Here is a 23,203-nt window from a genome sequence, read left to right on the forward strand (position 1 = left end):
TCGTAATATAGGATTCACTACAAGTGTTATTGCTGAATTTTTGGCATTATGGGATGGGCTACAGCTTACATTACAGTTGGGAGTTGTTTGCCTGAAAGTTGAACTCGATGCAAAAGTGGTGGTAGACCTGGTTCTGTCTACTTCAGTCACTAACAGGGACTATTCCTCTCTCTTGAATGATTATAGGTACCTTCTCACCAGGTTCCAACAAACCAGGGTGAATCACACCTATCAAGAAGCAAATAGGGCAATTGATGGACTGGCATATGAGGAATGTATGCAGCAAGAAGATTTTGTTATTTTGTTTTATCCCCCTACCCTGATATTGTAGCTTTTGTTAATGAAGATGCCACTGGTCTGTACTATTTAAGGCGTGTAGCCAATACTTTGTCTTTCATGGCTATCTAAGTTTAATAAAGATCCCTCTTAACCAAAAAAAAATGCATTCACCAAGTCACATAGCCAACAACCACTCACATGTCATATTCAACAAAATTAAAAAACCATTCACAAGTCACAAATTTAGTCAAATAGTCAAAGTGCACAAGACAACCCATAACTCAACTTTATATCAAATCAATACAGCAACACTGCAACAATAAAGAAAATCAAAACACTATAACCCATTAACCCCCACAAGCCCACACACACAGTCAAACTTAGAGAGACTCAAACTCACAATTTTTTTTTTTTTCAATCATAACTTTGTCATTAGAACAAGCTGCGAACAAACTGTCACCTCATAAGCAATAAGCCGGTGATGGCATATGCATGAGATCATGATCCTGAAAACAAGATCACAGTGACGTATTACCTCCTCTATAAATGATTATAAATACCTTCATAGCGTTATACTCCAAATGCATTCGCTCAACACTGCATTACACTAAATCCGTATCTCTAATTTTCTTCATCTCCAAGCAAGAAAGAACTTGATTTTCTATTCCATAATGGAGGTTGAGAATAAAGAAATCCTAGACAATGAACCAAATTCGGTTAAGCTTAAATATGTGAAGCTAGGTTACCACTACTTAGTCTCCAACGCCATGTATCTTTTCCTCGTGCCACTCACTATAGCTTCCACTCATCTTTCTGTCGAACATTTCATCCGTTTGTTCAATTATCTTAAGTTCAATCTCCTGTCAATTACACTATGCACTGCGCTTGCAGTTTTCCTTGCAACCCTTCACCTCATGCGTCGTGCTAAACAAGTTTACTTGTTGAATTTCGTATGTTACAAGCCCGAACCAGGTCTAATGTGCAGCCGAGAAGCTTTTACGGAAGCATCTAAGCGTAATAGGAGTTTCTCTGAAGAAAGTTTGGCGTTTCAAAAGAAGATTTTGGAGAAGTCAGGGTATGGCCCGAAGACATATGTCTCCAAATCACTCTTAGATGTTCCAATGAACCAAACTTTCGAGGAAGCGAGGAAGGAAGCGGAGATGGTGATGTTTGGAGCAATTGACAAGTTGTTAGCAAAAACAAGGGTAAATGTTGAGGATATAGGGATTCTTATTGTGAATTGTACTCTTTTCAATCCAACACCATCCTTATCAGCCATGGTTGTGAATCGCTACAAGCTTAGAGGGAATATTTTGAGCTATAACCTTGGTGGGATGGGCTGCAGTGCTGGACTTATTTCAATAGACCTAGCCAAGCGGTTGTTAAAGGTTTGTGTGCATGTTATGAAAAGGTTTGAGATAATTTTTATAGACCATATATGTACATGTGGTGCGGTAAGATGTTTGAGTATTAACCTTGTTGCTTTTTTATAGAGAAGAGAAGATAAAGATAAAAAATTAATTAGTACAAAAGATAAGGATAATCGAACAATAGTTACCAGTCGGCCAGCTATAACAAAGTAATGTAAATTTTACAAATTATTTTTTATTAAAGTAACTTCTTTGCAAAATAATCTACGATAAATATAATTATAGATGTTAATAAGTATGGAAAACAGAAAAAAATTATTCTTATCTATTAAGTGTTTATTTAACTTGAAAAAGAAAAACTTGAGTTCTATGATGCAAGAATATATGTTTTTGTACTCTATTAATTGATCTAATCCAACTTTTTAAGCAAAAATTATTTAATGTGTTGTCTTTTAGTTAAAACTAGTTGCTAAGTCATGCGATACACAAGAAATCTATTAAATATATAAAAAAAAAAAATAAAATCAACAATGAATAAAGAATAGACAAACCCATGGAATGAATTTGAAATTTTTTCAAAAAGAAAGAAAGCCTTAAGTGAAGTTTTGTGAATATGATACCTTATGTTTTGTGAAAATGAAGATCATATTTGATATATTTCATAAGCAAATAAATATCTAACCATTTAACAAACCCAATAAAGAAGAGGTTCGAAGTTTTTAAGGCCGGACTGAGATCGAACCAAAGTTGAATTGTAATGACATTATAATTAATTTAATATTATTTAAAATATAATAAATATATTAAATTGGTAAAAGTTGACTAAAATAGTCCAAATAAATATAAAAATATATCTTTCAAATATATTTTTAAATCACTACTTTTAGGTAAATAAAAATATTAAATTCTAAGTAAGCATATATAGATATTGAAGTTTGATAGTCTAATAATATGTTAAGTTTTTAACCCATATTTTCTTCTTCTCATAGGATTTTATTTCCTTAACCAAAGAGTCTCCAGTTAAGTGGGCAGACAATCTAAGGAAGCTACTAAAGCAGTGTTTGGATTCAGATAAAAGCAGTGCGTTTTGCATCTGTGTTTTTTTTTTTTTTTTTTTTTTTAGACATTATAATTAATTTAATAATTAATTTAATAATTATTTAAAATATAATAAATATATTAAATTGGTAAAAGTTGACTAAAATAGTCCAAATAAATATAAAAATATATTTTTCAAATATATTTTTAAATCACAACTTTTAGGTAAATAAAAATATTAAATTCTAAGTAAGCATATATAGATATTGAAGTTTGATAGTCTAATAATATGTTAAATTTTTAACCCATATTTTCTTCTTCTCATAGGATTTTATTTCCTTAACCAAAGAGTCTCCAGTTAAGTGGGCAGACAATCTAAGGAAGCTACTAAAGCAGTGTTTGGATTCAGATAAAAGCAGTGCGTTTTGCATCTGTGTTTTTTTTTTTTTTACCAGAAGCTCATGAACACATACCTGCCAGTGGGTCTCGTGCACTGTGCACGAGAACCACTACCACTTTCAACGTCCACACATTTCACTAAAATGGTGCACGGGACCCACTACCACTTTCAATGTCCATACATTTCACTAAAATAGCATTGTCAGTAGGTCACGTGCACTATTCACGGGACCCACAGACATTTTTTTTCACCAAAACTTTAATTAAAAATGAGTTTTACAGCATTATTCACATATTTAAAAATTATTTTGCTACAGTATTTTTAGTTTTTAGTTTTCAACAAAATAAGCTGTATCCAAATAGACTCTAAAGAAAAGTGAACAATATTAACATAGAATGAAAAGTTATCAAGTTCCAAGAATGTGTTGGCAGCACAACATCTACGCAAAGTGCTTCAAACTTTCATAGTTGGCCTTTTTATTTCTTTGGATAAAAAAATTTCAAACTTTCTCTTCATTTTATCTTTGAAAATTTTAGACCGTGTATAATCAAATTATCAGCTGCTAAAACTTAAGTTTCCTCAATCGTGCCTGTGAGTTTCTATTCTTTTTTTTTTTTTTTTTTTTCCATTTTACCTCCCCTGTTTCTTTTGTCACCAATTTCTTTCATTTTCTTTATCTCATCTCGCTATCTCTTCTCTATCATTTGAAGAGAGAGACATGAAATGGAAGATCTGAGAGCGAAAAGAGAAGGAGTGCAAAGTCTGAAAGAGACTGAGGTGCAAAGAAGGAGGTTTTGTGATTTGTGGGTTTGGCTTGTATTTGTGATTTATGGGTTTGGTTTATGCTGCTTGTGCACTATATTTGAGGAAATTTATGGGATGAAGATGAAGATAATGAAGAGAGAGAAGAGATTATTTTGGTTTTCATGATTTATGGGTTTGGTTTGTGCTGGGTGTGTAATGTGTTTGAAGAAATTTATGGGATGAGGAGAAAGATGACAAAGCCAGAGATGGCGTGTTTTGGTTTATGCTGAGTTTGTGATATAGAAGGCGATGGAGATAGGGATAAAAGGAAGAGAGAGTTGATTGGTGTTTTTTTATTTTTATTTTTATTTTTATTTTATTTTTGATGTTGAAAACATATTGATGGGATTGATGAACTATATTTCCTTGGACGACCTCATCAAATACATTCGTCCACCTCGACACGGCATGGACGAAGGTAGGCGAGTCATGAATAAGAGAATTCAATACCTCGAACAGTTACCAACTAGCTGTTAAACCGTTAGAGGCTCATCAAAACTCACATTTATAGTCATAGAAGGAGCAACCGTTGAAGACCAACTACTCCAGATGAACCAAACTCTGATATTCTCTAGGAAATGAGCAAGGAGATGGACGAGTAGAGGAACACCATCAAAGGGAAGACAGGTCAAAGCCTGGATAGAATGGTCAAAATGACGGATTCACCTTTTATGGCAGCAGTCTTGGAATGCCTAGTGCCATCAAAATTTTGCCTGCCCTAGCTTGAACCGTTTGACAAACTTAAGGACCCCTTGGACCACCTCAACACTTTCAAGACGACACTAGGTCTTCAACAGCCTCTTGACAAAATCCAAGAAGTTCGTGGTCTCACTCGCGAAGAATCCTTCAAAGACGATGGAAGAGATGCTCCAGAAGGCACAGAAATACATGAACCCAGAAGACGCCTCAGCCGCGATAAAGGACATAAAGAAGTCCAATGAAAAAGTAAGGAAAGAAGGCGACAGGAAAGGACAAAAAGGGAGCGCTTAGATCGTTAGACTAACGACTAGGGTAAAAGGAAAGACGAAAAAGCCCCTCGAATGGTAAAATTCATCCCTTTAGTTATGCCTGTTAACAAAATTTTGGTGTAGATTAAAGATAAGCACTACCTCAAATGGCCAAGGCCATTACATTCGTCACCCAATGTGTGTGATAAGAAGAAGTATTGCCGTTTCCACAAGGATCATGGCCACTACACAGAGAATTGTAGGGACCTAAAGGAGCAGATAGAGGAACTCATACGTAAAGGGAAACTGCAAAGGTTTATGAAGAAGGTGGAACCTAGTAGGTCCAGAGACCATAACAAGGACAAGTGCGAAGCCTCACCAAGGGATGAGGACCACAAAACCCAACGTTTGCCAAGTGTGATCGGGGAGATAAAGACGATCACAGGTAGGCCATCTATAGGAGGGTCACTTAGATCCCTTAAGAAAGCATATTAAAGGCAGGTGAACAATGTCTACATAATACCCCCTTGAAGCAAAGACAAATGGACAAGGATATGTTTTTCTCAGAAGAAGATACCAGGGGAATGAAGTAGCCTCATGACGACCCCTTGGACATAATGCTCATTATAGAAGGGTTTAATACTAGGAGAATCCTCGTGGATAATGGCAACTCCGTGGACATCATCTACCTCTCCACTTTTCAATAGTTAAAGCTAGATCCAAGAAGGCTAAGTCCTTTTGAGTCCCTCCTCATCAGTTTCAATAGGGTGTACCCTAAAGGCATAGTGACGTTGACGATCATAGTAGGATCTTATCTGCGACAGCTGACTCATCAGTTGGATTTCCTAGTGGTAGATTGTCCCTCTTCATACAATGTGATCATTGGGAGGCTCACACTCAACCGCTGAAAGGCAGCCACATCCACCTATTGCCTGAAGGTGAAATTTCCAATGGAAAATGGTGTAGGTGAAGTAAAAGGAGACCAAGCACTGGCTAGGGAGTGCTACCAAGCAGTGTTGGCAACCAAGAAAAATTATATATGGATGATCGAGGAAAAAGAAGAAGAGAAGGTGGAAGCCCTGGAAACTGTAGGGCTAGTAGACAGGGAGCCAAAGAAAACTACCAAAGTAGGGACGACCATAAGTGCAGACATGAAGAAGAAGCTAGTCCAATTCCTTAAGGAGAACCTAAACATTTTCGCCTGGAGCCACGAGGACATGCTAGGCATATCCACGAAGGTTATCTAACATAAGTTAGATGTGGACCCTGAGAAGAAGCACGTCCAGCAGAGGTGACGAGTGTTTACTCCAGAAACCAGGCGATCATGGACGAAGTAAACAAACTACTAGTAGTGGGCTTCATCCGTGAAGTCTACTACCTGGATTGGCTGGCCAACGTCATCCTTGTAAAGAAGGTAAATGGAAAATGGAGGATGTGCATAGACTTCACATACTTGAACAAGGCCTGCCCAAAGGACAGCTTCCCCCTGCCAAGGATAAATTAGATGGTGGATTCCACAGTAGGGCACAAGCTCCTGACTTTTATGGACGCATTCTCGGAGTACATCCAAATAAAACTGGCAGAGGAAGACTAGGAGAAAGCTACATTCATCACAAGCCAATGGCTCTATTACTACAAGGTGATGTCCTTTGGGCTGAAAAATGTAGGAACAACCTACTAAAGGTTAGTAAACAAGATGTTCAGCAAATAGATTGGGAGGAACATGGAAATGTATGTGGACAACATGCTCGTCAAGAGTAAAGAAGAGTCTACTTACCCGGACAACTTCCAAGAGACATTCGTGACTCTCAACGGTATCAAATGAAGTTAAACCCCAGCACGTGCACCTTTGGAGTTGCATTAGGGAGGTTCTTAGGGTTCATGGTGTCCTAGAAGGGAATAGAAGCAAACCTAGAGAAGGAATTAGAGATGGCGTCACCCAAGATCGTGAAGGAAGTCCAGAAGCTCATAGGAAGGATAGCAGTGCTCAACAGGTTCGTCTCGAAAGTAACGAAAAAATACCTACCCTTCTTTAAGACACTAAAGCAGGCCTTCGTTTGGATGGACGAGAGTGAGAAAGCCTTCTAGGAACTCAAGTAATACCTGAAGGGGTGGAGTAAGAGTCATTCTCATTACTCCTGAAAGAAAGATGCTCAAATACAGAGTTTAACTAGCATTCCCGATCACCAACAATGAACCTAATATGAAGGAGTACTGATAGGATTAAGGGTCGGGAAAGCACTAGGAGTCAAAAACTTGCTCCCCTAGAGCGATTCAAAGCTCGTCATAGGCCAGATAAAGGGGAAATTCGAAGTAAAGGAAGAAAGGATGCAAAAATACCTGAAATTGACGAAACTATTGACACAAGAGTTTGACCGGGTGGAGTTCACACAAATCCCCAAAACCCAGAATATAGGTACAGACGAGCTGGCGAAATAGTCGTCGTTAGAAGCAGGACCAACAAGTAAAGTCCTGGAGATTGAAGTCTAGAGATTCCCTAGCATCAAAAAAGTCTATACATTCACAATCCATAGTGAAAGCAGCTGGATGACCCCAATCTTATCATTCCTTCAGGACAGACGGCTCCCACAGGATGTCGAAGAAGTAAGGAAGGTCAGGAAGAGGGCAGCAAGATTCATGATCTTGAATGATACCATGTACAAGAAAGGCTTCTCCATGCCCTAATTGAGGAGTGTCAACGAAAAGGAAGCTAAATATATTCTGGAGGAGATACATGAAGGAATTTGCAAAGATCATACAGGCTCGAGATCCTTGATTAGCAAAGTTATCCGAACAGGTTACTTTTGGCCTACCCTGCAGATGGATGCAAAGAAGTTCGTCAAGAAGTGCGATAAATGCCAGAGGCTTGGAAGCATCCAATGCATCCCATCTGAGAAACTAATGACAATATCCTTCCCATGGCTATTTGCTCAATGGGGACTCGACATCGTTGGCCCATTACCCCAAGGTAAAGGATAGGTAAAATTTTTACTAGTTGACGTTGATTATTTCACAAAACGGGTTGAAGCAAAAGCATTATCAACTATAACAGAGACAAAGGTCCAAAACTTTATGTGGAAGAACATAGTCTGCCGATTCGAGATACCATAGACTATCATATCAGATAACGCACGGTAGTTTGATTGTCAAGGTTTTAGGGAGTTCTACTTGGGATTTGGAATCAAGAACCAATTCTCATCCCCTGGGCACCCTTAACGGCCAAACAGAAGTCGAACCAGAACTTGCTTAAGATCATTAAGGCTCAGCTAGATAAGGCAAAGGGAGAGTGGCCTAATGTTTTGTGCGCATATAGAACTACAGCAAGAACTCCAACAGGAGAGACCACCTTCAACCTCACTTATGGCACCGAAGCAGTAATTCTAGTCGAAGTAGGAGTTATTAACTTGAGACTAGAAGCTTTCGACGAAGGTAGGAATGACGACCAACTGAGAGTCAACTTGGATTGCTTAGACGAATCTAGAGATAGAGCATCACGCAAGATGGCAAAGTACCAGCAGAAGATGTCCGAGTACTACAACAGAAGAGTGAAGCTCAAATGACTTAATATTGGAGACCTCGCCTTCGCAAAGTCACACTTGCCACCCACAACCCAACTCAGGGGAAGCTCGGTCTAACCTGGGAAGGACCCTACAGAGTCACCCATTATTCCAGGCAAGGCAACTATCACCTGGAGACATTAGGCAGGAGGAAACTACCACGACCATGAAATATTGAGCATTTGAAGCAATACCATTAGTAGATGTAGTGGACGAATGTATTCATGTTTGAAATAAAGCAATAAAAGAACTATTTAGCCAGTGTGATGCATGTGTTAAAAAAAAAAGGCTAAGTAACAAGATTCCGCTTAGACAGATGTAAGTTGCTAACGAAGCCAAAGATGACAAGATCCCTTCAATGGGTGTAAGTCACAAAAATTAGTTAAGTAACAAGATTCCATCTAGACAGATGTAAGTTACTGACGAAACCAAAGATGACGAGATCCCTTCAATGGGTGTAAGTCACAAAAATTAGTTAAGTAACAAGATTCCGCCTAGACGGATGTAAGTTACTAACGAAGCCAAAGATGACAAGAACCCTTCAATGGGTGTAAGTCACAAAAAAAATTGGCTAAGTAATAAGATTCCGCCTAGACTGACGTAAGTTACTAACGAAGCCATAGATGACAAGATCCCTTCAATGGGTGTAAGTCACAAAAATTAGTTAAGTAACAAGATTCTGTTTAGATGGATGTAAGTTACTAACAAAGCCAAAGATGACAAGATCCTTTCAATAGGTGTAAGTTACAAAAATTGGCTAAGTAACAAGATTCCGTCTAGACGGATATAAGTTACTAACAAAGCCAAAGATGACAAGATCCCTTCAATGGGTGCAAGTCACAAAATTCAGTTAAGTAACAAGATTCTGTCTATACGGATGTAAGTTATTGACGAAGCCAAGAATGACAAAGTCCCTTTAATGGGTATGAGTCACAGCAAAAATTTTAACTAAGTAACATAGACAGGGGCAAGTAACTGACAAAAAAAGGAATGGGGAATAAAAGAACGAAGTAGACAGAGATCACATGCAAAGAATCATACAAGGCAAGAAAGTAAAAAAGTACAAAATTTCTAATGTAATTGAAGGCCCAAAAACAATGGGCAACCAACATTGTTTTAACATTATAATCAAAAGCCCATAAACATTGAGCTAAAAACATTGTTCTTAAATTAAAATAAAAACATTGTTCTAGAAGTAGAATAAAAAAGCCCAAAACACACTAGGCCAAAAAAAAAAAAAAAAAGGAGATTACAAAGAAAAGGTTGACGAACATAAGCAAGCTCAGGCATTAGCAATTGCGTCACCACCAGCGGGAGGTGGAAGAGCACTCTTAGAAGTATCACCCTCAAGAGCTGTGGACTGGGAGGCTTCGTCAACTGCCATTTCTTTGTCCACCTTTTCCAGATCCAAGTTCTCTAGATCCACTCCGGTGGGGTGCCTGACGAAGTATCACCTCAAGAGCTTAAGTCCTTTATAGTACCAATTGAAGAGTATAGTGTTGTACTCTTCAGTCCGCTAGAAAGCCTTAACGGCCTTGGCAGCAACGGTCTTGACTTTCTCCTTCACTGCTAGGAGTTGCTCATCCTTTTCTAGAGTGAGCTACCACTCAGCTCTGAGGTTGTCCCTTAAGGCCTTAGCCTTTTCCTTGATGGTTTTGGCCTTGTCCATGGCAACAATCAGGTCCTTCTTCAGTTTGGAGTTCTCTACCTCCAGAGCCTCCATTCTGGACATCGCAGATGTGGACTTTGCCTCCTGAATAAGATACTTTGAGGTGATATGAAGACTCCCCCAGCACTTGAAAAGAAAATTAAAATTTCTAGGACAATGCAAAAAGAAGAGAAAGAAAATGATGGAATTGCACAAGTACATTACCTGTACGAGTTTGTGGATATGACAACCCATAACCTCGTTGGAGGGTGTGCCAGAGAAGACTTTCAATTCCTCGGCAATGATGACCTAGTGTGCCCTTGCCACCATGAGTCAAGCGCTATCCCAAACGCTGGATGAATGGGAATCAGCCTTTTCCTTCCTTTGTCAGCCATCAGTGACTTCTTTCGAATGGGAGTAATCTCTTTGACCAAGGTAGCCGGAGAAGCTGTCCTCGTCATCTCAGTGTCAGGGGTAGCTAGAGTGACAGAGACTCCCTTCTCTATGATGTGCACTATCCTTTTCCTGAGATTAGATAGAGGCTCGTTCTTCTTGGACCTCATTTTCGCATACATGTCCTAGTTAAATTTTGTCGTCATTCCTGCAAAAAGGAAACACTTGTTAAAAAAAAAAAAAAAGAGAGAGGATAGAATCAATGATGAACTAAATAAAGTGCTTACTTTTCTTCTCTTCATTCTCAATAGTGCGCAGGATGAAAGCGGAAGGCTCTGGGCTAAGGCAGTACAAAGCCAAAGTGCGAGGATCGACCAAATCCTTGAAATTGTCAATTGACTTCACGTACTCAATAGTAGCCTCAACACGTTGCTTATACTTGCTCTTAAGATTAGGCCATCTCTTAGTTGCACGAGACAGCAAACAGAAGAATTAGTAATGACAGAATGAACACGAAAAGAATGAAGGACAAAGGACTGGTAGAAATAACGACGCACCTAAACTCGGGGTTCTCCACTGACGGAGCAACCTAGGGAGATCACCCTAAACCTCGTCAGAGGGAGTCTCCCATTCATCCTCGGACACAAAAAAGAATCGAGACTTCTAATATCTGAATGACGAAGGTAGGTCCCGGACGATCCTAGTTTTCCTCTCCCAAGGCACCAATTCGTAGTACCCATGTTCCTTGGACTCCTTTAGATGATACAAATAAACAAGCTCGTCCACCTTAATCATATCTCCTTTAGTAGCAACCAGCTATATCTCCATACAGCTGACCACTATCCTCCACGAATTGGGCATAAGTTGCCTAGGAGCAATATTGAAATGGCCTAGAAGGTCCATAATAAAAGGGTGGATGGGGAATCTAAGCCCGCTTAGGAAAGCTGCCTTGTAGAAGCATACCTCCCCGGGCGAGAAGTGACAAGCTCGTTCCTTCTCGTGAGAAAGACGAACCCTAACCCTATCAAGAAATTGGAACCTAGCCTTGAACCTAGAGAGTGTCTCATCATCTAGACTACACACCTCCCCAAGGGCATGAAAAGCCCTAACCTCCCGAGGGACGGAGATTGCGATGTCTTCCTCCACCTCCACAGGATCATCGCTAGACGACAACTCGATTTCATGCTCACTCAATCTTACTTCAGACATTGCTCCTGCTCACTCACTAAACCCTCAAACCAATCAATTGACTGATAGAGCAAGGGGAGTAAATCGGCCAATGCAACGCTTAAACTACTACCCTCAAAGACAAAGTTTTCAACTAAAGGGAAAAAGGTACGGGGAAACACCTAAAGAAGCCCCCAAACGTGCAAAGAGGAATGAAATTGAGGGGCAAGCTATCCTAACTTCAGAGCTACTAACCATGGAAAACCAGAAAATAGAGGAAGAGAGAAGATAATCCTAAAAGCCCAAAAACAGAAAAGAAATTAGAAATCAAGCACAATTTATTTATGCCATAAAAAAGCAAAGGAAAAGGGAAAAGAGAGACATACCTCAAAAAAAGCAACCACAGAATGCGAAAGCTCGAAGAAAATCGCAAGAACATATTGGAGAAGAAGAAGCACAAAACAATGATTGAGAGTTGGAAAAAGTGAAGGGGAAAGAGGAAAGAAAGGATGTTTAAAAACTAGGCATAAAAATTGAAATTCAGCGGGAAACCCAAGAGTCACACAAATAAGGCATTAACTCCACAGGTCAGAACACGCCATGTGGCCACGATATCTGTGGCGCCGCCACTACGCATTGAATGTGGAACAAAACCCTAAGAGCCATGTCTGGTTAGAAAACCTTTCATCTTCTGATGGTCGTCTTGGCACGCTGCGATGACCATAGAACCTGGGGAGCAGCTGAGGGGACAGACGAACTCTATTTCCTTGGACAACCTCATCAAATAAATTCGTCCACCTCGACACGACATGGACGAAGGCAGGCGAGTCATTAATAAGAGAATTCAATACCTCGGATAGTTATCAACTAGCTGTTAGACCGTTGGAGTCTCATCAAAACTTGCATTAATAAGCCCTAAAGGAAGAGCACTAAAGCCACAATTAAGGCCCCAATGGCTAGAAACTACAAAACAATATATACACATTCATCATAAACAAACAAGGTATATAAATTCACCCAAAAATACTCTTACTTAGATACTCTGATATCCAGACCTTTCTTACTTCTCTCAAAAAGCTTCTATACACTAACTTTGGCATCAGAGACATTGTGGCAGGCACCATATCGATGACCATTTTAGGAGAGCTTTTGTCCTACGTTTTGCAAGAATAGTGATGAGGATTTAGCTTCATCTGGACGAACCAACTTGACTGACGTTTTACGCATCATCACATATAACAGAACTAATTTAACTTTAAATTTGTGGAGGAAAAAAAGTCAGAGAAAGAATTACCCGTCGAAGTCATTGTTAACCAAAAAGTCAAAGGGAACTTTTTTTAGTCGACTTCATATGCCTTCTTCTACTTCTTTTTCTGGAAAAATCAAAAACCAAAAAGGTCGTTTTACTGGGAAGTAGTTCTCTTTTTTCTTGATCAGAATGTCTAGAAACAAAGATTGAAATAGGTCTTTAAGTTTAGAATGATACATGATCCTTCCGACCGGTAAGAATCTAGACTTGGATTGTTTCTCAAATTCTCTCAGTTTTTCAATTTAACCAAATTTTGTTTTAAACCGTATGGGATAAACTTTAAAGTTTAAAGCCCTCAAACGGTGTAAAGAAACAGAACAGGGCAGAAGAGCAGATCTCAGTTAGAGTGACTTTGAAGTTTTCATTTGGAATGCGGCATTTGGGTTTGTGTTTTTATAAAGAAGTTTGATATGAAGACTCTCAAACGGTCGGTCATTATAATGCTAGTATAGCATTATAACATCTCTAACATCCTTAAATAACGTAAATAAATTATTTTATTCTCATTGTGGAACAGGTGCAACCTAACTCCTATGCACTAATAGTAAGCATGGAAAGCATGACTCTCAACTGGTATCGCGGCAATAGCCGATCAATGCTCCTCTCAAATTGCCTATTCCGTCTAGAAGCAGCTGCAATCCTCTTACCAAACCGATCATCAGATCGCCGTCATTCAAAATACCAACTCATTCAAACTCTACGTACTTACAAAGGTGCAGATGATAAATGTTACAATTGTGTTATTCAAAAGGAAGACATGGACAAAGAACTTGGCATTTCACTCTCCAAAAATTTATTGACAGTGGCCGGTGAAACCCTTAAAAACAACATCACAACATTAGGGCCATTAGTCCTTCCCTTATCGGAACAAATCCGATTTTTTGTGAATTTAGTTGGAAGAAAGATATTTAAAATGAAGATAAAACAATACGTTCCAGATTTAAGTTGGCTTTCGAGCACTTCTGTATACATGCAGGAGGGAGGGCAGTGTTAGATGAACTAGAGAAGAACCTTGGGCTGAGTGAATGGCATATGGAGCCCTCAAGAATGACCCTTTATAGGTTTGGGAATACTTCTAGTAGTTCCTTATGGTATGAACTAGTTTATTCTGAGGCCAAAGGGAGGATCAAGAAAGGTGATCGGGGGTGGCAGATTGCGTTTGGATCAGGATTCAAGTGTAACAGTGTTGTGTGGCATGCATTGGGAACCATCAATCCGAAAAATGAAAAGAATAATCCTTGGATTGATGAAATTGATGACTTTCCCGTTTATGTTCCCAAAGTAGTAGCCATCATTTCTTAAGACTTCTACTTTAAAAAAAAAAAAAAAAAAAAAAAAAAAAAAAAAAAAAGAGCATCCATAAATGTTTGTGTATTTATTTTGATTTGGAATTTGCATGCCTATAATCTATAAAAGCAAAATAATAATAATTAAAGATTAATAATTGTCTGTGTATTAGCTAGAGCCTTCCGTATCGCAAGTGAAATTATAATAATGCTCTTGCTCTTTTTCCGTTCATTCCTCGATATTACTAGTTGGGAATTGTGTCTCCAATTACTTACTTGAAATTATTTGAATTGTTTATGAGATTGAAAAAGTGAGAGAAGAGAAGAGAAGAGAAGAAAAAGACATAATAGCGTAGCTAGATCCACCAAAAAAATAATAATAATAATAATAATGATAGAGTTTAAAGTGTCATGCCATTCACACCAAATAAAAAAAAAAAAGTGTCATGCCATTCAAAATCTTGAAAGACGTGATATTGATACATTTTTAAATTTTTAATATTTAATTTAAATTATTAGATAGCATTTCAAGTAAAGAAGATTACAATATAGAGAAAAAAATATTGAAAGATTACATTTTTAATTTTTGAAATTATTGTGATATTTCTCTAACATTGATGATATACATAGAAAGACTGAACTTAGGCTAACCCTAGATATAGTACAAGTTATGATGTGCAGTACAAGTTGTATTTGTCCATTTAATCTAGACTAATATTTCTCTAACATCCACCGAAATAAAGCGAGTAAAATTTTTAAGTATTGGCTAATTCCATGACAACTTTTCTTGTAATTGTTTGTTTTGATGTTGTAATGTAAAAAGTGGTAATAAAGGCTGAAGGTTCACGATTATGTTTATTGTGTAAGAATGACTAGCTTGGTCATCCAAGTTCTTTCTTTTATTTCAAAGAATGAAAAACGGGTAAGGTGGGTGAGCATCGAGTCTCATGTGAAGACAAGTAAGGTTGGCTTCTTCTTAACTTGAATTTGTGTCCGAACTTCCTGTGTTTTGAGATCCCAACTTTGCACATTTGATTGAAGGCCTTCTAAAACTGCGTTTTGTGCGTTCTTGGTACTGTTGAAAAGATTAGTCATTCTACTTTCTAAATTTACCAACTTTACACAATTTAATAAGTTGTGGTTGGAGAGATATTCAATTGGAAAGTGATGATGCTCAGAGATTGTCAGTAGAGATGTTCGTCTAGAGTGAAGTCGTACACAGCCAATCCAGATCCTAAGGCAAGCCAAATTGTAAAAAGGAAGAGTGTGGTCACCGGTGTGGCGCCAATCACAGAGCCTCCGATGCCAAAGTTAGAACAGCTGGAGGTGAAAGAAAGTAATGTGGATGTATTATAAAATTTTGTATGTACCTCTCTATCGGGTCTTGTCAATGGGTATATATATGTTCTTTCTTCTTCCTTTTAGCCGTTAGTTCTGCCTTAATTGATGTGCGCATTGAAAGCGAGACCACTGGGCTAAGCTGGGACTCGCTTTGGCTGACAACTTATTTGTGTGGTGGGCTTGGGCTTCCTACACTGGGTTGTTCTCAACACTGAGACCCAATGAGGTCACTTTTCTCTCTTATCCTGCCTGGACCGCTCCCCCCTCTTTACTGTCTGTTTCTCACCCTCTCCCTCTTTCCCTCTCTCTCTACTTGGCTTCCTTTTCTCCACCTCCAACAACCCCCCCTCGTCCCTGCGTTCCTCTTATTTGTAGCTTAAACTTTGTGGAGTGGCTGTGATTATTTTCAGGTTTAGTGCCCCAAGCGGTCCAATGCTATCACTTGTAAGTGGGTGGTTAGGTGGTAGTGGGAAGCGGTTCAAGTGGCCTGGGAACTTGTTTTTCCCACTCTGCGAGTATCCTCGGCGGAGGTGCTGTCTGAGGAGCCGCCGAACATGCAACGAACGGGGCACCTGTTGGTCGTTCATATATGCTCGGAGAATGGAACAGACGATTCGCCGAGAAACTCTAAAGTGGTACATTATGGGCTCGCGGGCCATTCACCCAAATCGGGCCCCTAGGCCTAGATGGGCCCTGGCGTAAAGTGTCGTACAATAGCCCCCCCTTGATTCGTCCCCGCTCTCGAGTTGAATCAAGGATCCCAAGGGGTGGCAATCCACCCGGGAATCCGAAGAGTCAGTGTCCGTCAATTGAGGAACGTGTTAATGCGCTTCTCAAAAGACTCGTCCAAACTTGACTAATGGCCTAGCCGTCATTATTGTTTGACGGTTTGCAAACCGAGGCGTCACGCATGTGGCAGTTACGACAGTGATTCGCGTGGTTCCCCATCAACGGATCATTTAATGCATCTTGCCTGGTCTTTTTATCCCTATAAATAACCATTTCTGTCACTTTCATCCACTTTTGCATTTCTCACCATTCGCCCTTTTACTCTGCCGAGCATTACTCCTTCGTGGTTCATCTCTTAGCCTAGAACATACCTCCTCCTTAGAGCCCAGTAAGTTCCTCTCATTCATTTTCTTCTCCCTGCTTGTTCCATTTCATTTTGTTCTTCAGTATTCTCAGTATCTCTTTTCTTCTTAGCATTTTTGCCTGTAGAATGGGTTACTCATACCTCCTTTCCTCTGCCAATGCTTTAGCTAGTTTTAGGGTTGCCTTCAATGTTCCTAGGGACATTGATATTGCCTACTGTAACATGGGCGATATTGACATTCAAAGGCGCCGTGGTGTAAACACGGTGTTCTTTCCCTTGATGGCCATTCTAGAGGGTGGACTTAGGTTCCCGATTGACCCCCTAGTCTTTAGTACCCTTAGGTTTTATGGCCTTTGTCCTGACCAACTCCCTCCCAACTTGTACCGGGTAGTGAGTTGTGTGAGTAGGTTGAACCAGTTGTACGGGTTACAACTAAATCACCATGACATTAATTTTATGTACAGTTTATGTGGCAATATCGAATCGGATTATTACTTAAAAACAAGAGACGTAACGGTACGACTCATTTCGTGCCTACCGGACTCAAATAGAAACTCGGCTAGAGACTTTGTTCGGGTGAGTGGCAACTGGTTTGCCGAGGAACTCCCATGCGCATTTTCGCCGCGCGATGTTGGTCGGTACCATGCATCGTCCATCTAATTTGTTTCGATTTTGATTCGTGTATTACTACTGACTAACTCTTATTTCCCGTGTAGAGAGCAAAAGGTTCAGGCCAGATCTCAGGGTGGTACATGTTCGGGACTTGAATTTTGTTCTTAGGTTGGAAATTTTTGTTCACACCGACGGACAACTCCGAGCGTCTCACCTTATCCTCGGCGTAGATCTCGTTTACTCGACTTGGCAGGGGTTTAGTCAAGCCTTGTTAGTTGACAGCCCGCCCCTTTCCTACATAGACGTTCTGTACTCGAACTTTCTTCCTCCCAAGTTTACCGTTGGTGAAGCGCGTGCTCACGGTCCCAGGTTTATTTGTTCGGACGAACGACCGCCCATTCGTGACGAATCGGCTGAGCGTGTGTCGCGAGCGCGCCGAGAGAGGGCTCACGAGCAGGTTCAGCAAGAAGATCCCCCTCTGCTCGAGGACCATATAGAGCTCGGGGATCCTGTTCAGCAGGTTGAAGGCGTGGCCGCAGAATCAATCAGCTCATCTAAAACAGAATCCGACTAGGGCAACAAAATGGTGGTCAGGAGAAAAATGACGATCAACCGCTTCATCCCGAGCACACAGCCTGCGCAGCAACAACAGCAACCCCTTGCCCAAGATCCCATTCCTTCCCCTACCCCCGTGAGCTGTGCCCGAAAGAGGCAATGCACGACCGAGCAGATGCAGACAAGCTCAGGCGACGCGCCATCCAGGCCACCGCTCCGGCCGTCCTCGGGCATCGTAATTCGAGAGCAGACGGCACCCACCACGGCGAACCTGGCGTCTTCGTCTCGGTCCTCGGCTGAATGGCAGCTCCCTTTCCAGCTAGACGGCAAGCCCCTTCCTGCCACAGCCACCGTACGAATGTGGGAAAAGGGTCATGGGGGACACGTTGCTCAGAGTCTGGCGCGTGGCCTTCTTCTACCTAAAGATGTGCACGCCTTCTTGGAAGGGACGGATGAGTCTTTGGGAAGGCGATTACAGTGGCACACCATAGCGGTAACTGTTCTGTCCTTTTTATCATTCTCGGTTTATTACTCGTCCTTGTACGTGCACTTTTTCTTTCCCCTTATAAATATCGTTATAGTGGGTAGGTCGCGCAGTTATCGTACATCGTGGACTGGCGGATGAAGGAGCTGGCCGAAGATGCCGAGCGGGAGAAAGCTTTGAAAGATGTTGCAGAGGCCACAGCCAAGGAGAAGATGAAACATGCCAAGGATGCAGCGGAAAAAGTTGCTGCTGTAGAGAAGGCCCAGGCTCTGGCCAAAGGGAGGTCCATGAATCTTGAAGTGCAATTGGGGGGAACCGAGCTTAAGCTGGCAGAAGCCCAGAGTTTAAACGTCATACTGGAGGGATAACTAGCCGATTCAAAGGCGGCGTTGGAAGCTTGCGGAAGCAAGTGGTACGACAAAGGGTTCGCCGACGCGGAGAACTCAGTAGAGCCAGTCATTCGCTAGGCTCACCTGCTCGGTTTTGAAGAGGGCTGGTTCGCTGCCTTCCAAGTCATGGGGGTTCCCGAGGATTCCTCTCAGCAGGATCGCGGCAAAATTCCCTTCCTGAGCCCCCCACTGCCACGCAGAACGCTCCACTGGTGATCGATGAGGAAGAGACCACCAGCATGAAAGAGCTGGTGGACGCCATCGATTCTCACGCGGAGCCAGTCGATATGGAGGCGATTAGCCATTCTCAGGCTGGGGGGGATGCCCAATTGCAAACATCTTCAGCCGACCAGCAACCTCCCGAGGATCCATCTTTTGTTCAAGCAGCAGATCTTTGAAGTTGACCACCGTACCGGGTTTCTTGCGCTTTATTCTTCCTTTTCCTTTACAATGCTTAACCGAACTGGATTGCCTACATCACTAGGCTGTGGTGACAGAACAATTTATTTATTTTACGCCTTTATTTTCCTTTTGAGTTGCCCGGTTTTTGGCAATTAAACATCAGTTTAATCTTTAAGTGCTGCTCTAAGTTATATTTGTGAATGCTTTACTATGGGATGCTTTCAGTTGACCGAGCGGTCCATCTTCATTGGTTGTCGGGTTTTTTGTTAGGTCCACCTTGCCCAGCAAATAAGGTTGGGCCCCTGTCCTTAGAAGCAAATAAGGTTTCCACCCGCTTAGTGACGGGAATCGAACCGAGGGTTAGGCTTCTGTCCTTAGGAGTAAATTAGGTTTCCGCCTGCTCGGTTATAGGAATCGAACCGAAGGTCAGGCTTCTGTCCTTATGAGTAAATTAGGTTTCCGCCTGCTCGGCGATAGGAATCAAACCGAGGGTCAGGCTTCTGTCTTTAGGAGTAAATTAGGTTTCCACCTGCTCGGTGGTAGGAATCAAACTGAGGGTCAGGCTTCTGTCCTTAGGCGTAAATTAGGTTTCCACCTGCTCGGCGATAGGAATCGAACTGAGGGTCAGGCTTCTGTCCTTAGGCATAAATTAGGTTTCCACTTGCTCAGCGATGGGAATCGAACCGAGGGTCAAGCTTCTGTCCTTAGGCGTAAATTAGGTTTTTGCCTACTCGGCGATAGGAATCGAACCGAGGGTCAGGCTTCTGTCCTTAGGCGTAAATTAGGTTTCCACTTGCTCGGCGATAGGAATCGAACCGAGGGTCAGGCTTCTGTCCTTAGGAGTAAATTAGGTTTCCACCTGATTGGCGATGGAAATCGAACCGAGGGTCAGGCTTCTATCCTTAGGCATACATTAGGTTTCCACTTGATCGACGATGGGAATCGAACCGAGGGTCAGGCTTCTGTCCTTAGGAGTAAATTAATTTTCCACCCGCTCGGCGATAAGAATCGAACTGAGGGTTAGATTTAGAACAATGCCAATGCACACGAACAAACATCATTTCTCTTATTAACGAAACACGTACACACAAGACACCTCAACTTCAGTGATAGTACTTTTTCAGATTGTGGACATTCCATGGTCTGGGCAATGGTCTCTCGTCTAGGTCTTCTAAGTAGTAAGCCCCGGTGCCGGCCACTGCGGTCACTCGGTAGGGCCCCTTCCATGTTTGCACCAATTTCCCTGCGCTGGTGTCTCGCATGCTTCCCACGGCTCTTCTGAGAACCAGATCACCGGCTATAAATTCCCTTGCTCTTACGTCTCGGTTGTATCTCCGTGCGAGCTTCTGCTGATATTTCGCGACCCGCATGGTCACCATTTCCTGGCATTCTTCCAACTTGTCCAAGCACCCCACCATCAGTTCGTCATTCTGGATAAGATCAAACCCCGCGATTCGTGCACTGCATAAGTTTACCTCGGTTGGGACAACTGCTTCCGCTCCGTATGCGAGAGAGAAAGGAGTCTCCCCGGTGGATCTTCTGGGAGTTGTCCGGTAAGCCCATAAGACTTTGGGCAGCTCCTCAGCCTAGTTCCCTTTCGCACCCACTAGCCTTTTCTTCAGCCCATCTACAATTACCTTGGTCATAGCCTCGGCCTGACCGTTGCTCTGGGGATAAGTTGGAGTCGAGTACCTGTTTTTTATACCAAGTTCACGGCAGAATTCTCGAAACGCCCGACTGTTGAATTGCAGTCCGTTGTCTGATATAAGGGAGTTCGGCACCCCAAACCTTGTCACTATATTCTTCCATACGAATTTTTTCACATCAACGTCCCGTATGTTGGCCAGAACTTCCGCCTCTACCCATTTGGTGAAATAGTCAATGGCCACAAGCACAAATCTTCGATTTCCCGTCGCACGGGGGAATGGGCCGATGATATCCAGGCCCCACTGAGCAAAAGGCCAAGGACTGCTGATCGAGTTCAAATGACCGGCAGGTTTATGTATCAAAGGGGCATGCTTCTGACACTGTTCGCATCTAAGTACATACTCGGCGGCGTCCCTCTACATTTGAGGCCACCAAAACCCTTGAGTCATTGCTCGGTGTGCCAATGAATGTCCCCCCACGTGGCTGCTGCACACCCCATCATGTAGTTCTGCCAAAAGCTTGCCCACCTTCTCTGGGTGTAGGCACAATAGGTACGGTCCTCTGTACGATCTTCGGTACAAGGTCCGGTCTTCAGACAGCCAATACCGGGGAGCCATTCTACGTAACTTGCTGCCCTCCTTTTCATCACTTGGGAGTCGGTCTTCTGCCAAAAAGTCAATGATGGGGTCCATCCAGCTTGGCCCAAGGGTTTTGACAGCTGCAGCTTCAATCCCCATACTTTTCAAACCATTCAACACTTTGACGCTAGGCTCTGAAACCAACTCCACTTTAATTAGCCAGGGTATCTCTTCAGCTACCGATGATGCCAACATGGGCAGGGAGTTGGCATGTCTGTTTTGGGTCTGGGCTACTTGAAATACCTTGATCGTGCTAAAGCTGGACATAGCCTGTTTCACTCGTCCTAGGTACGCTTTCATCCAGGGATCCCGAGTTTCGAAACTGCCATGCACCTGATTAACCACCAGACGCGAATCTGAGTATACCTCCACCTCCTGAGCACCCAGGCTAGAAACTGTCCTTAGTCCAGCCAAAAAAGCTTCGTATTCTACCTCATTGTTGGATGCCTTGAAACACAACCTAAACGAGTGTTCCAACCATATTCCCTCTGGGGTGATTATGACGACCCCCGCACCAGCCCTTGTGCAGTTTGATGCACCGTCCGCGAACACCTTCTATGGGCGAACCTCTAGATGGCAAACTATCTCTACATTCCCTTTAGGCGAAAACTCAGCAATAAAATCCGCAAGAACTTGCCCTTTCACCGAGCTTTGTGGTTTGTACCGTATGTCAAACGAACCAAGTCTAGTTCCCCATTTTGCTATTTGGCCTATGAAGTCTGACCTTTTCAGCAATGACTGTAAGGGATACTCGGTTAAGACGTATACTGTATGAGCCTGAAAATAGTGCGGCAACTTCCTAGTGGCGTGTATCAGGGCCAATACCAGTTTTTCCAGGGGTAAGTATCTCGTCTTGGCATCAACCAGAGTCTTGTTGATGTAGTAGACGGGTTGCTGGATTCCTTTGTCCCTTAGCAGTACAACGCTCACGGCGTGTTTGGATACTGCTAGATACATGAACAAATCCTCACCCGGTTCTGGTGCCGTAAGCATTGGTGCTCACGCTAAATAATCCTTAAGATCTATAAAGGCTTTGTCGCACTCTTCACTCCATCGAAATCCATTCCACTTCTTCAACAGCTGGTAAAACGATCGGCAGCAGTCCGCGAATTTAGAGATGAATTGGTTAAGGGCGGCTAGCATCCCGGTCAACACTTGTACTTCCTTTGGGCTACTCGGTGGCTTCAATCTCCTTACAACTTCAATCTGGTCGGGGTCGACCTCAATTCCCCGGCTAGTGATTAGATAGCCCAAGAATTTCCCCGCCCCTACATCGAATGCACACTTCTCGGCATTGAGATGCAACTTGTGCCACCGAAGGACCCCAAATACTTCCTGAAGATCCTCCATATTCCGGGCCACCTGCTTGCTCTTCACCACCATGTCGTCAACGTATACTTCGAATGTACGCCTTATCATGTCTCGGAACATCCTTGTCATTATCCGTTGGTATGTGGCCTCGACGTTCTTTAGTTCGAAGGGCATCCTCGTATAATGGTAATTAGCCTCCGGGGAGATGAATGCCATTTTCTCTTGATCTTCGAACGCTAAGGCGATCTGGTGATACCCTTGAAAAGCATCCAGGAAGCTTATCCTCAGGTGCCCATACGTGGCATCCACCAGCTGATCAATTTTTGGCACGGGGACGGGATCTTTTGGGCATGCCCGGTTCAGGTCGGTGAAATCCACGCAAACCCTCCATTTGCCGTTCTTCTTTTTCACTACTACAGTGTTAGCTAGCCAATCCAGGAAGAATATTTCCCTTATTACCCCAGCATCCTTCAGTCTCCGGACTTCCTCATTCACAGCTTGTACGTGCTCCCAGGACGACCTCCTCAACCTCT

At 42.2% G+C, this 23,203-nt stretch overlaps 1 protein-coding gene and 1 pseudogene across 1 annotated transcript; one reads left to right on the forward strand and one right to left on the reverse strand.

The window, feature by feature from the left end:
• Positions 1-950: 950 nt before the first annotated feature.
• On the forward strand, positions 951-14,214 carry LOC112014196 (3-ketoacyl-CoA synthase 20-like; annotated as a pseudogene).
• Positions 14,215-20,177: 5,963 nt separating this feature from the next.
• On the reverse strand, positions 20,178-22,352 carry LOC111989644 (uncharacterized). The gene is made up of 4 exons (XM_024021436.1): positions 21,927-22,352; positions 21,216-21,806; positions 20,712-21,023; positions 20,178-20,504 (listed from the first exon to the last, which is right to left on the reverse strand). The coding sequence occupies exons 1-4, from the start codon at positions 22,350-22,352 to the stop codon at positions 20,178-20,180; spliced, it is 1,656 nt and encodes a 551-aa protein (XP_023877204.1).
• Between the last annotated feature and the right edge of the window lie 851 nt (positions 22,353-23,203).

The sequence above is a fragment of the Quercus suber genome, unplaced genomic scaffold (assembly GCF_002906115.3).
Source record: "Quercus suber isolate HL8 unplaced genomic scaffold, Cork oak 2.0 scaffold_219, whole genome shotgun sequence".
NCBI lineage: Eukaryota > Viridiplantae > Streptophyta > Magnoliopsida > Fagales > Fagaceae > Quercus > Quercus suber.

What these genes read in the sequence shown, in the direction of transcription:
- LOC111989644 (XM_024021436.1), bottom strand. Translation starts at nt 22,352, where the DNA reads ATGCTTACGGCACCAGAACCGGGTGAGGATTTGTTCATGTATCTAGCA. An exon ending in TGGCAGAACTACATGATGGG is followed by an intron (nt 21,024 to 21,215) that starts GTGTGCAGCAGC and finishes CCTTTTGCTCAG; the next exon opens with TGGGGCCTGGATATCATCGG. An exon ending in AGGCCGAGGCTATGACCAAG is followed by an intron (nt 20,505 to 20,711) that starts GTAATTGTAGAT and finishes GATCTTATCCAG; the next exon opens with AATGACGAACTGATGGTGGG.